Source organism: Neltuma alba, unplaced genomic scaffold (genome assembly GCF_004799145.2).
Source record: "Neltuma alba isolate B1F8T4 unplaced genomic scaffold, ASM479914v2 tig00002509_pilon, whole genome shotgun sequence".
Classification (NCBI taxonomy): domain Eukaryota; kingdom Viridiplantae; phylum Streptophyta; class Magnoliopsida; order Fabales; family Fabaceae; genus Neltuma; species Neltuma alba.
The window spans coordinates 1-12,611 of NW_021632889.1; the positions used below are offsets into that span (position 1 = coordinate 1).

The 12,611-nt window shown below is 36.4% G+C and overlaps 1 protein-coding gene and 1 pseudogene across 1 annotated transcript; one reads left to right on the plus strand and one right to left on the minus strand.

Moving 5' to 3' along the window:
• Positions 1-1,212: 1,212 nt before the first annotated feature.
• LOC114730556 (bifunctional dihydrofolate reductase-thymidylate synthase-like) lies at positions 1,213-4,856 on the minus strand (annotated as a pseudogene).
• A 1,948-nt stretch (positions 4,857-6,804) lies between these two features.
• LOC114730548 (phosphatidylinositol/phosphatidylcholine transfer protein SFH3-like) lies at positions 6,805-12,074 on the plus strand. The gene is made up of 15 exons (XM_028917637.1): positions 6,805-6,887; positions 7,139-7,269; positions 7,667-7,919; positions 8,004-8,103; positions 8,198-8,464; positions 8,687-8,764; positions 9,045-9,146; positions 9,234-9,283; positions 9,479-9,578; positions 9,651-9,743; positions 9,848-9,928; positions 10,531-10,639; positions 10,970-11,328; positions 11,428-11,505; positions 11,804-12,074. Exons 2-15 carry the CDS (start codon positions 7,218-7,220, stop codon positions 11,813-11,815), a joined length of 1,734 nt encoding a protein of 577 aa, XP_028773470.1. The 5' UTR covers positions 6,805-6,887; positions 7,139-7,217; the 3' UTR covers positions 11,816-12,074.
• Positions 12,075-12,611: the final 537 nt, after the last annotated feature.

A 12,611-nucleotide genomic window follows, 5' to 3' on the forward strand; every position in this document is an offset into this window, starting at 1 on the left:
CCAACAAGTCTGTTGTGTGATTCAGAACCCATGGTGATTGCATTTACAGGTGACTTTGTCGGCAGTGTTGAACTCATAGATGGGTTGTGGTCAAGCTGTGGGATGAAAGAATTATAGTGTTTACACACAATCACAGAGACAGACTAGACCCTGCTTGTTGAGACCTGGACGTATGGATGTTCACATCCACATGTCATATTGTAGCCCATGTGGGTTCAGAACGCTAGCTTCTAATTACCTTGGGATTACAGAGCACCCTCTCTTTGTTGAAGTTGAAAGGCTGATGAAGACCACCAATGTCACTCCTGCGGAGGGTGAGGAGTTGCTGAAGAACGAGGACTCTGAACTGGCCTTGACAAGCCTCCTGGATCTGCTCAGACAGAAGGCTGGGCAAAGCCATGAACCAGAGTTACTCACCCCCATCTGAGAACTACACACAAAGCAACGGAAGGATCTAAAAGAAGAAAATTTAAGAAGATGAAGACTCTACACTTTTTTAATGTTGTCTCACGTGATTGTGATATTCTGATTTCAGATAAGTTTGCGTATTTTGGTTAATTACACGAAAATAATGAAGGTGAACATGACATTTCACAATGTATAAATAGAATGTAATGAACAAACGAAGAAAGGGTAATACGAGATCGTTCGTTTTTCCCATTCTCAGTGTGTCGCACCCAGATGAAAATAATGTTACTTAAAAGTAAAATTTAATTATTCAATTAATTTGAAGAATTTAATTTTGTTCAAAAAAAATACTTTTTTTTCAATAAATGAAAATTTTAAACCATTCATATTGATTAGATGTTTAAAAATCATTTCTTAACAGGGGAGAATCGGATTTGTTTTTCATGAGCACAGTGGTTAATTACATTTAAACTTGGTTAATTCGATATAATATTTCCCAACGCAATCCATGGTATTCACCATTACCTCTGAGTCAGTTTGTTTGACAGGAAGTGCAGTCCCTGTCAAAGGCTATCTAAAGAGCGTGTGAGTGCCAAGCTTTTGGTGAGTGGTTCTCTAATCTCTGGAGAAAGGAAGTGTGCAGTTGCAGCAATGGAATGACGACAGGTATTGAATTTGCTTGCGAAGGAACGTGAGAAAAATGATGTTTGAATAAAAAGTGCAAATTTGGGAGTCCAATTGGATAATAAAGGAAAGTTTCTTTCTTCTGGCCCAGATAATGAAAGCAATAGTTGTGTCTCTCCGTTCACTAATGAGAGCTCACCCAAAGCAGCTTTCTCATCTCACTGGACCCTGCCACTCAAAAGGTCCTATAATTCCCGAATAGCTTGAAGAAGGGGCAGATGAAGGTCTCTACACAGCCATTTTCAATTCTCTATGTTCCGGTGAGGATTATAACCTATGAGATCAAAATCAGAAGCCACAAACGAATCTATATCCTTCTTTGATGACTTTATCTTCAAAATCTGCATTCAAATTAGTCAACAATGAGAATATGGGTCAACTTCTGTGGCTGACTGCTTTATATATAACGAAATGCAATCCCAAGAAATTATTATACGCACTGGAAAAGGTCTGGGTTGGTTCTGGAGCTGCTCCTGCAAAGACCTCACATAACTGCAGTAAACGTGTGCATCCCCAATGACATGGATGAAATCACCCGGAACAAGTTCTGACAAGAACAAGACGTGATGGTGTAAGGATTGATTAATCAGATAAGAAATGCCATGTTCTTCTAATCTTTGTTTTTCTTTTGGCTGGCTGTACTTATCTACAGCAATATCCATAACAAGTAATATAAATTTCTGTACCAAAAATTAAGAAATATAAAATTTACTATATTTCACATGATAGCCTAAGACCACTGAGAAACACCAGTCACACTCCTTGCATACACACGTATTGAATCAAAATTCATTACTTACATACAAAATCAACGTCTTCAAGATCCCTAATTAACAGCCAAAATTGCGGTGCCAACACCAGTTAAACAGACAGTACTAAATCAGACTTGAGCCGAGTCCAAAACATAAAGCGCACACACTGTTCATACGCCTAATGGAGCCTCGAAGGGTATCAAACGTGAAGATAGCATCACCTACAACTAGCCTATGGTCATCTACAACCAGATAGATGACACACAACACTTAACAAAACACCCCCCCCCAAAAAAAAAAACTCAGTTTAATTGCCGACATATTAAAGACCATAAGAAAGGGCAGAGGCTTGTCATACCACAAACATGAGCTATCATGCATGTCAGGAGGGCATAAGATGCCATGTTAAATGGTACGCCAAGGCCCATGTCAGCAGATCGCTGATACATTTGGCAGGATAACTCCCCATTTGCTACATAGAACTGCAAAGAGATATAGAAGAAGCTTATAAAAGTGTGAGGAAGGAAGTGGCAGGCAATGTGACAGCTTTCAAAGAGACCCAAACCTGTGCAGACATGTGGCAGGGTGGAAGTGCCATCAATTTTAGATCGGCTGGATTCCATGCTGAGAGGATAATCCGCCGATCATCAGGATTATTCTTTATCTTGTTAATAACATCCAAAAGCTGATCAAATCCTTGCCCCGAGTAGTCAGAATGCATCCCAGTATAACTATAAATATTAAGATGGTAAAACAACAGAGATGTCCTTTAAGTCCCACACAAAATAGAGGAGGATATACAACCCACCTACCTTGCACCGAAGTGCCTCCGCTGAAACCCATATATAGGTCCTAAATCACCATCCTCCCTCTCTGTCAAACCAATACTGTAATATAAGCATCAATCCAGTTAGTCGCAGCAAAGAAAAGAAAACAGGAAAGATGTATGTATTAGTCAATTGCGAACCTATCAAGGCATTCTTTGGATGCATTGCCATCCCATATGCAGATGCCTTTTTCCTGCAGCACCTGTCAACAAAACATCTTTTCAGAAGGGTTCATAACCTCATATACTAAAAGCCAACAAGAGATTCTTTGAGAATTTGAAAATTTAAAAGCAAAACAAGGGCAAATCACAGATTTTTGCTGATAGTTTAGTTCAGCACCATGTAATATTATGGTCTTTTTAATACCTTGGCATTTGTTGAACCACTTATAAACCAAAGAAGCTCTTCAACAACCCCTCGCCAAAATACTTTCTGAGGACAAAATGAAGAAATTATGTCAAATTTTTATTAACATGTGAAGTAAACATTCGTCTTCCCTAATAAAACTCTGATGCATAAACATAGAAAGTAATTAAAACAAATCCACATAAAAAGGCAAAAAATGAAAAAAAAAAAATCAATTAAATTATTTTGGACAAAAGATATCTTAAATAAAAATGCATACATGCCTTAGTTGTTAGAAGAGGAAAGCTTTTACGTAGATTGAACCTCATCTGTAGAAACATAGACATAAGAAGTCAGCATTTATGTGATAGAAACCCCTTACTAAACGAATAGAACATTACCTGGCAACCAGGTTTCGATAAGATGCCAGTCCCTGTCCTATCATACTTACGAGTTCCTTCAGAGATGATTTCTTGAATCAGTCTAAGATACACGTACTCCTCGTGTCTCTCAAAAATCATTTTAGGAAGGAAAGAGAATTTATTGGCCCCAATTTTTGTGGAATCTGATGTACAATCAGAATTAGTATCAGCATTCCGATTAAGGTGGTTGGCTGCAGAACTCCTCACACGCACATAAGTGGTGAAAGAATAACGAGTGTTGTTCTCCACCATAGGAAAAGATGAGTACCATGGCCGGAAAACTGAGGAGTCAATCGGAGGCATGAAAGTGTCGCACTCAATACTTGTCTCAATTTCTGTAATGTGGATAGCTTCACAACTAGGTGCATTAAGAGCCTCTCTGTAAATGGAAATTATAAGTTACAACAGAAAGACGCTTAATAAAAATGTGATTTGAGTTAGGAGAGAGGGAAAAGGTCACTTTGAGGGGGAAAAACAAGATATACCTAAATATCTGGCCACCTCCTATAACAAATATTTTCTCAATTGATAGAGAGTAAGGAGAAGCAGCTAATAGTTCCAAAGCGGAAGACATGCTTCCACAGGTAACAACATTCTCTGTATTTACCATATCAAATCTTCCCGAGCGAGTAAGAACAACATTAAGACGACCGGGAAGAGGTCGGTTCTGAAGAGGGATACTCTCCCATGTTTTTCTACCCATTAAAACTGCGTTCTTCTTCCCAGGATCAGATGTGGCCTTAGTGATCTCCTTGAAAATTTGAGATCACAGGGTAATCTCCAGGGTAATTTTCCATCCTTACCAATGCCCATATCCAGGGTCGCAGCCACTACCACTTGGTATGTCCTCTGTGAATTAAGTGGTGAACTTACATTGACATTGCCATCGGGAATTACACAAGAACCACTGGCCATATTAGAATTAGAACCTACATAACGGCAGAAACTTGATGGCAATGTCTGTAGACAGGGACTGCACAACCAATTGTTTTGGAAGTGCAGTGGAGCCTGAAACCACGACTTAAAAAATATAAAATTAACTCTATTACATGACATCACTTGCGTGCAAATGGATCGTAAATAAGCACCAGCCTCTATTCGCGAAAATGCAGCAGCGGTGTCAGATACATTACCCAACAAAAAATCACAAGACCCGTGTGCGAAGAAGGGCCACAAACCTTCAGGAAAAATTTACCTTTCGGAACAAATCAATAATACCAAAGCCAAAATCACAAAAATAAATTATCATTTTTGAGATTGAGCTAACGAGAAGTGGAGCCAATGGGCATTTGATCGAAAAAGCGGGTAGCGAGCGAGAGGTATAAATCGTAAGCTACAGTCTGAGAGTTCACACTTCACACTTTGATAGAAAAAATGATTTTTTTAAAAGGAGATTTCCCCCCGAGGAAAAAAGAGGAACAAATGTCCAGGCCAAAACCACTGTGGATATAGTTACCGCCCAGTGCCGCCAATTGCAGACCGGGCTATGAATGTCCGTACGATACGATGCCATGAGGTGGGGTGTTCTCCTTTTTTGCATAAATCATAAATGCGACGACTTTCTTTTTCAGTATAAATTAAATTTTGCAAATATATATATTAGGAAAAATGGTAAAAAAAAGACTGTGAAAATAAAAAAAATTACTAATAGAGACCATGACAATACTAGTCTGGGATTTGATGATAATAGTATGAGTTTTGACGATAATTTTTATAAACGGGTTCCTATATGCAATTTTTTAATTTTAAAGGTCTCTCTTCGAAAGTCACTTTAATTAACTTCACCGAACATAAAAAAAAAAAAAAAAGAATTGTTAGTTTAGCTCATTAAATCTCTTTCAAATTGCAATTTTTTTTCTAACTCTACCTATAAATGAGGCTGTGGAGAGGGGAAAAAAATGCGAGGAATCATATTTAAATATTAATTATAAAAATAAAATTAACAAATAAGTATTAATTACACTCTAATTAACTTGTATTTTAAACTAAGTTATTATTTTACAAAGCCATTTATATTGTAAATTAAAGGAAGTATAGCATTGTCAATGGTGTATTCGAATGGCTGGTTAAGAGGCATATTTGAAGTAACAGCGATATTTCAAAAAATTATGTCTGCGAGTTATCACCTGGCAAAATTTTTAAGCGACTGTTGTTAAGTTTCTCAAAGCTCTGTAGTTAACAGAGTTCGTGACATTTTTTTTTCCATATGATTTCGTGAGTGTGATTTTATTTTTTTAACCACATTTGTGGGTATGATTTTGGGTATATGAAGAAATAAACTATTTTCTCCTCCAAAAGTAAAACGGGGTTAATTTAAAAGAAGAAGAAGAAAAAAAACTTGCAGGGAAAAATAGCTAATTTTACTCTATGTTTGATACAGGCGAAATGGGGAGAGAGAGAGAGAGTTAAGGGAGGAAAAATTTTAACAAGCTTGATTTAAGAAATAAGAGAAGTATGATCTTAAAATTTTAATAAAAATAAGATATAAGATAAAAGAGTAATGAAAATTAATTAAAAGTTTCTAACCCTACTTCTTTAATTTTTTTTAAAATTAACCTATTGAAATTTTTCCTCCCCTTCTCCTCTCCATTTTCCTCATGCGAAACAGCTCCTCTCCATTTACCTTGTACAGAAGGGACCTTAGTGTATTTAACATTTGCAAAAGAAGTTTTTTTTTTTAACAGAAAATAATTTATCCGATATATTATAGCACTTGGTCAAACTCTTTTTCATAATGCATAGTTTAAAATTATATGACATTTTAAAATATTTATTTAAAAATGCCGCACCTCTATCAAATTATTTAAAATATACTACCTCCGGTCCTTAATATAAAACCCTGTTTGACTTTTATTTTGATCCTAAATATAAGACCCCAATCCATTTTGTCTCTCATATTTATTCAATTTTTTTCAAGATAATCCTTCTAATAATTATAGTTCTAGTTAATACACTTGATTAGTAAGGATATTTTAGGAAAGACAACACATATTTAAGACAAATAATTAACTCAACTTACTTCTTTAATCTCTTTAAATTAGTCAACTGGCTCTTATAATTAGGACAGGAGGTAGTATTATATTTTGGGAGGCTAGAGAGCCGGTATTGGAACTTCCGGATGGATGAGTTCGTTAGTTAGTTAGGCGTCGTGCTGAAGAATATGAGCGGAGCTGCTTGCACATCGCTAAAGCTGAACACTTTCTGTTACGTCGTGGCGAAACCGAATCTTAAATATGGTTAAATAGGTCATCTCAAAACGATCACGTCAATTTAGCAGCATCAATAAACAGAATTGGCATTTCAGAAGCACTAAATCGAGTAGAGCCATTCTGGGGTGTTCCTTTTTATCCTCTTTTCATGGTCCTTTTGAGTTGGGAAATTTTGAGATCTTAAATATATGCGTTCCTCTTTTTTATTTTGGAATCTCCTCCTATATTCATGTCATAAAGGTATATCTATTGTCTCTTACCACTCCTCTCTTGACTAAATTATGATTCATTTAAAACTTCACGAGCTCAGAAAAACACCCTTTTAGCGATTTCTAGCTGCATGCGCTTCATATAATCTTCCAGTTTTCCCTATTTCTCTGTTGTTTCTGCGTTTTCTTTTTCTGTGCATGCCAAATGAAGGTTGGCTTCTTTATTGCTGAAAGATTTGGTCAAGTCTTGTCTGACTTTATCATTTCGTTTCTTGGCTTAAGGTGAAACTTCAATTCTGGGCATATAGTTAAATCTGAGGAGTCAATTCCAATTGGAGTAAGCTTGCTGGATTCGTTAATCATGTGTGAGACTATGTCTATGCCCATACCTACTGATCGATCCCTTAAAACGCGTAAGTGCATAATTTCCCTCGGCGTCTTTTTGCACAGAATTTTTTTCATTTCCTGCATGTGCTCTTGGAAGACTTGTGTACCTTATGAGGGTTATTGATTAAGGGTCAACTAAATGCTAAAATGTGAAATTGCATCCTGACTGTTTTGGAAAATCTCTTATCTATGATGGTGAAATGAAAAGGAATGAAGATAGTTGAGGTGTTCTATGTGATATGAATCTTAATGTGCTGTTTATAAAGCATGCCTGGAGATGATATTGGCCTAGAAATGTCAACAGAAAAAACAGCGGCTTGTTGAACGATGCCTTCAAAATGTGAATTTCTTTCTTCCATTCATTCTATTTTCTAATTCAAACTTGGGAGAGTAAATGTTTTTTTTCCTTTTAAACAATCACAGTTATTGAAATGGATAAAGCTGAGGATGAAAGGAGGAAAAAGCTTGGAACCATAAAGAAGGCGGCATTAAGTGCCTCGTCCAAGTTCAGGCGTTCCCTGACAAGGAAAGGTCGGAGGAACAGCAGAGTTATGTCTGCTGGTTTTGAGAATGAACTTAACTTAGAAGAGTTGCAGGCAGTTGATGCCTATCGCCAAGCTCTTGTCTTGGACGAGCTTTTTCTTGCCAAACATGATGATCATCATATGATGTTGAGGTAGCTAGCCAACTGCCAAAGTAACAATTTCTTCATCAGTAACTTCACTTCTTGGATCAATTAGTTTACTGTGTGATTATCCAGATTCTTGAGAGCAAGGAAATTCGATATTGAGAAAACAAAGCAAATGTGGGCAGATATGCTTCAGTGGAGAAAGGATTTTGGTGCTGACACTGTTATGGAGGTACTATTATTCGTCATTTTTGTTTTGTGTTCTTCAGTTTACATATGACAATTTTGGTTGATTTGTCTAACCTTAATGTCTTTGTTTTGATTAGGATTTTGAATTCCCAGAAATAGATGAAGTTTTGAAATACTACCCACAAGGGCATCACGGAGTTGACAAGGATGGACGACCTGTATACATTGAAAAACTGGGTCAGGTGGATCCAAATAAGCTGATGCAAGTAACAACTATGGACCGTTACATAAAGTACCATGTAAGAGAGTTTGAGAGGACCTTCGCTGTTAAGTTCCCTGCATGTTCTGTTGCTGCGAAGAAGCACATTGACCAGAGCACAACTATTTTGGACGTGCAAGGAGTGGTATGTGTGAAAATCTACATCTGTTTAGTTCTTCAGCCTCTTCGCAAAGATTTTTTTTTTTTTTGAGTAAAGCAAAAGAATCTCTTTAAAATGGTATTCCCATAATACTCATAAAGCATCTTCCATTTCCAATAAAAACTTGTGGAGATGTATCAATTACAATCGTTGGATTTGACATGTTAAAAAAGTTCCATAGAAGTTCTTACCGGCATGGTTCTTCAGGGACTTAAAAATTTCAACAAAGCTGCAAGAGAACTCATCCAGAGGCTTCAGAAGATTGATGGTGACAACTATCCTGAGGTACTACTTTAACCACAAAGGTTCTAGATTTTTTTTTTTTTTTTTTAAAACATCAACCATTGTGATTTCCTTCCTGGCTAAAATAGAAAGTTTTGGGTACCTAGTGCACCGACGATATACAGATTAAGGCAGTCCCACAGTAAGGATGCCTAATACGATTACTTATCTTTTAATGATTGACTTAATCTGTCTATTTTTGGTAGACCAGGGCCACTTGAGTTTTTTTTTGGCTAAAATGGGATCCCTCTGATTTACCATATTTGAACTTCCATATTTACAGACACTAAACAGAATGTTTATCATCAATGCTGGTTCTGGATTTAGACTCTTGTGGAACACAATCAAGTCATTCCTTGATCCCAAGACAACTGCAAAAATCCATGTAAGGATGTAAATATATTCATTTTGAAAAGTTGTTGATTTCTGCAAAGTGGGGAGGTATTTAACAGATCGACGGTTTACTGAACAGGTTCTAGGTAACAAATACCAAGGCAAGTTGCTAGAGATCATTGATGCCAGGTAATTTTTGCTCCCTGTTCGTTGAAATATGCAATCTCTACTCCATGGATATTTAGGCCGTCTAATTAAGCCCTGCAGTGCCATTGTTTAAACCAAGTAACATAAAATTTTCCTGGCCAACCTGATTAATTATGGAATCGCCATAGGAATGACCCTTCAGCTATAAATAAAACCTTTTCCTATTTTATTTACCAGCGAACTTCCAGAGTTCTTGGGTGGTACTTGTACTTGTGCGGATAAAGGTGGTTGCATGCTTTCTGACAAAGGACCGTGGAACGATCCGGACATCTTGAGGGTAATTTAGTCTTGTCTGCTCAATTTCTTTAGCGAAGGAAAAAATTTGAAGTTTTTTCTTTTGATGAATTAGAGGGTCCAAAATCAAGAGGGAAAATGCAGGAGGAGACCCTTAGAAGGGATTCTTGAGAAGATAATCTGTGGAGATGACGAGCCATATCTAACGGTAGTCTTTATCTACCAACTTTGTTCTGAAACTATGCTTCTCTATATCTGTATTTTCTGGAAATACGTGTTAATTATTTCTTTTTTGTTGTCTGCAATGTTAAGGGATGCAATTCTTTCAACAAAAGATCGATGGAGCTTCCATTGCCAGAGGTTGACAATGCCGAACACTCCCCAGCTCCAGGAGTAAGTTTCTCAGGGTTCATTCTGTTGAAGTTGCTCCGTGGTATATCTTGAATGAAATAGAGTTTAAGGACGTACTACTTCCGGTCCTATTTAAGGATGTACTAGTTATTTGTTATAAATAGGTGTTGTTTTTCTTAAAATATCTTTGCTAATCAAGTATATTGGTTAGAACTACCATTACCAAAAAGACTATTTTGGGGAAAAAAACAAATGTATAAATATGAGAAATAAAGTAGATTGGGGTTTTATATTTATGGCCAAAATAAAAGTCAAATGATGTCTTATATTAAGGAACAAAGGTAGTAATAGATTAGCAATTCAGCTCCATGCAACTGATTAGTTATCTGGTAATGGTAGTTCACTCTACCTGTAAACCTGAGAAGCTATAATTGATGATAGAACAAGAGCAGTGGGAGCATAGTAAAGATAAATGCATTGTGAATACAGTCTATAGGTTTGCCTTCTTTTAATCCATGCCCTAAAAAACGAGGACAAGCTTCATTGATGAAATGCGAGACATATTTATGAGCATAAATTGACTTCTCCTTTTTTATGCGTACTCAATTAACTTTTTCTATTGTATTTCCACCAATAAATTGCAGATCATGAAGCAATACAGTGTCCATCGGTATGACGTGCACGGGGTTGACAAGCCAATGGATGCAGCTTGGGTAAAACCAGTACAAAATGATAAACTTGCAATCTCTAAAGGTATTTATTACAAATTGATAGTTAACTATAACAGGTTCTGTGCATTTGCATAGACTTTAAGATGAACCATGTTATTCACTATCTGTGAATAGTATAGGATGACTCTGTATTTTTTTATGTTCTATATCAATATATAGTTAATATTATTTGTCAAACTTGTGCTTTCTTTCAAAAATTGGACATATGCAAAATCTAGGTGGACATATAACCCTATCAGAATTGGATCTCACTGCATATCTCTAAGTTATTAGCTCGATTTACCCATCTTCGGCACATTATCATACATTTATATTTCTTTTTTTTTCCCCCCTCCTCTTCCAACGGCTGCAGATATTTTCCCTGATGATGCTTACAAGACTTCTGTTGTACTCAACAATTCATTTATGAGTGGGATCATGGCCTTACTGATGGGAGTTTTAACAATGATCCGAATCACAAGGAACATACCGAGAAAACTCACTGAAGTGGCCTTCTATGACTGCTCAGTACACTGTGAGAGCACAAGAATGGAAGCATCAGGCATTTCCATTAATGATCACATGGCCCTGATTAAACGCGTAGCTAAACTAGAAGAGAAGGTGAGTGTTCTCAGCATAAAACCTTCCATGCCAAAAGAGAAGGAAGAACTTCTGAATGCTACTCTAAACAGAGTCAAAAGTCTTGAGCAAGAGTTAGCTGCATCTAAAAAGGTATTACTACTCGCTAGTTTCCCTTCATACTCGAATGTCATCATTATTAATGGACAAAAATATGATAAAAGAATTTTCATATCGTTTTGGACACTTTAGGCTCTTGATGAAGCCCTTGTTAGACACGACGAGCTGCAAGCCTCCATTGAGAAGAAGAGAAAGAAGAAAAAGAAGTTTGTAAGTCATCTAAACTCTTGATATCGATCGATTCCCCCAGATTCCGCATAAATTGTTATACATATACGTCAGTGTTTCTTCTGAAATAAATATCTTGAACCTCCAATCTGTTAGGGTTTATTCAGTTAATGCTAATCCACACATAATAACAATTTTCAAACATGAATTCTTCCCATCATAGTCATAGTTTTATTAATAAAAATATGGTGACAAGTGCTTTAAAAAAATGGATACACTCTTGAATAGAATCAAGTAAAAAGTGGTCTCACTTACACAAGTTATTGGGTTTGTGTTGCAGTTCCGCTGGTAGGGTTAAAATTGTGTTGCTACCTTCTGTGACAGCTCAGAGATTGAGTCCAAGGTTGAATTACGAAGTTGGCGGCGTTGTTATTTACTTGTCTTCAGCCCCATCCGTGTCTTTTTCCTTTAACCCATCAATAACCTTAGTTTCAGCTCTTTGGTTTACTATTTTCATTACTTGATTAAAAATCAAAGCGTGAAAATGTTTGTGTATATATTTTGTGAATAAATGTATATATTATAGATATATCAACGTAATTATAGTGGGGGGGGGGGAGAATATGTTTTGTAAATTAAAGATCGAAGTAAGTATTGAACAAACATTAAATGCTATCCAAATATTATGAATGTAGGGGATTGAATATCATTCTAGAACTGGTCTCCATGGGCCCAGTGGATAAAGTTACTCCTCTTTATATGTATATATGTATGTACACACACACATACATATATAGCAATCTGTCAAATTTCCCCGTCAGCATAATTTGTCCCGTTCTGAAAGTTATCATTCAGTTCTGTTATTTATTAGTCGCCTAAATAGTATTTTTCTATTCCTAAATATAATACCTATTTTATAGAATAATTTATCTTATAAAATAAATCTTATATTTAGAACTCGATGTGTATTATTCAGTAAGACATAACTTGAAAACTGCGTAGACTAGCCACCCATGGACTCATAACAAAGTCCACTCATATGTCCTTCACGACACTGCCTTGGTTTCGATTTCATACCACAAGGGATCCTATTTGGCTGTCTACTTCACCTGTTCAAGTCGTGTAGAATACAAAGACAAGAATTGAAA

Coding starts and splice junctions, on each gene's coding strand:
- LOC114730548 (XM_028917637.1), top strand. CDS start 7,218: ATGTGTGAGACTATGTCTATGCCCATACCTACTGATCGATCCCTTAAA. Junction 7,920..8,003: donor GATCATCATATGATGTTGAG/GTAGCTAGCCAA, acceptor GTGATTATCCAG/ATTCTTGAGAGCAAGGAAAT. Junction 8,104..8,197: donor GTGCTGACACTGTTATGGAG/GTACTATTATTC, acceptor TGTTTTGATTAG/GATTTTGAATTCCCAGAAAT.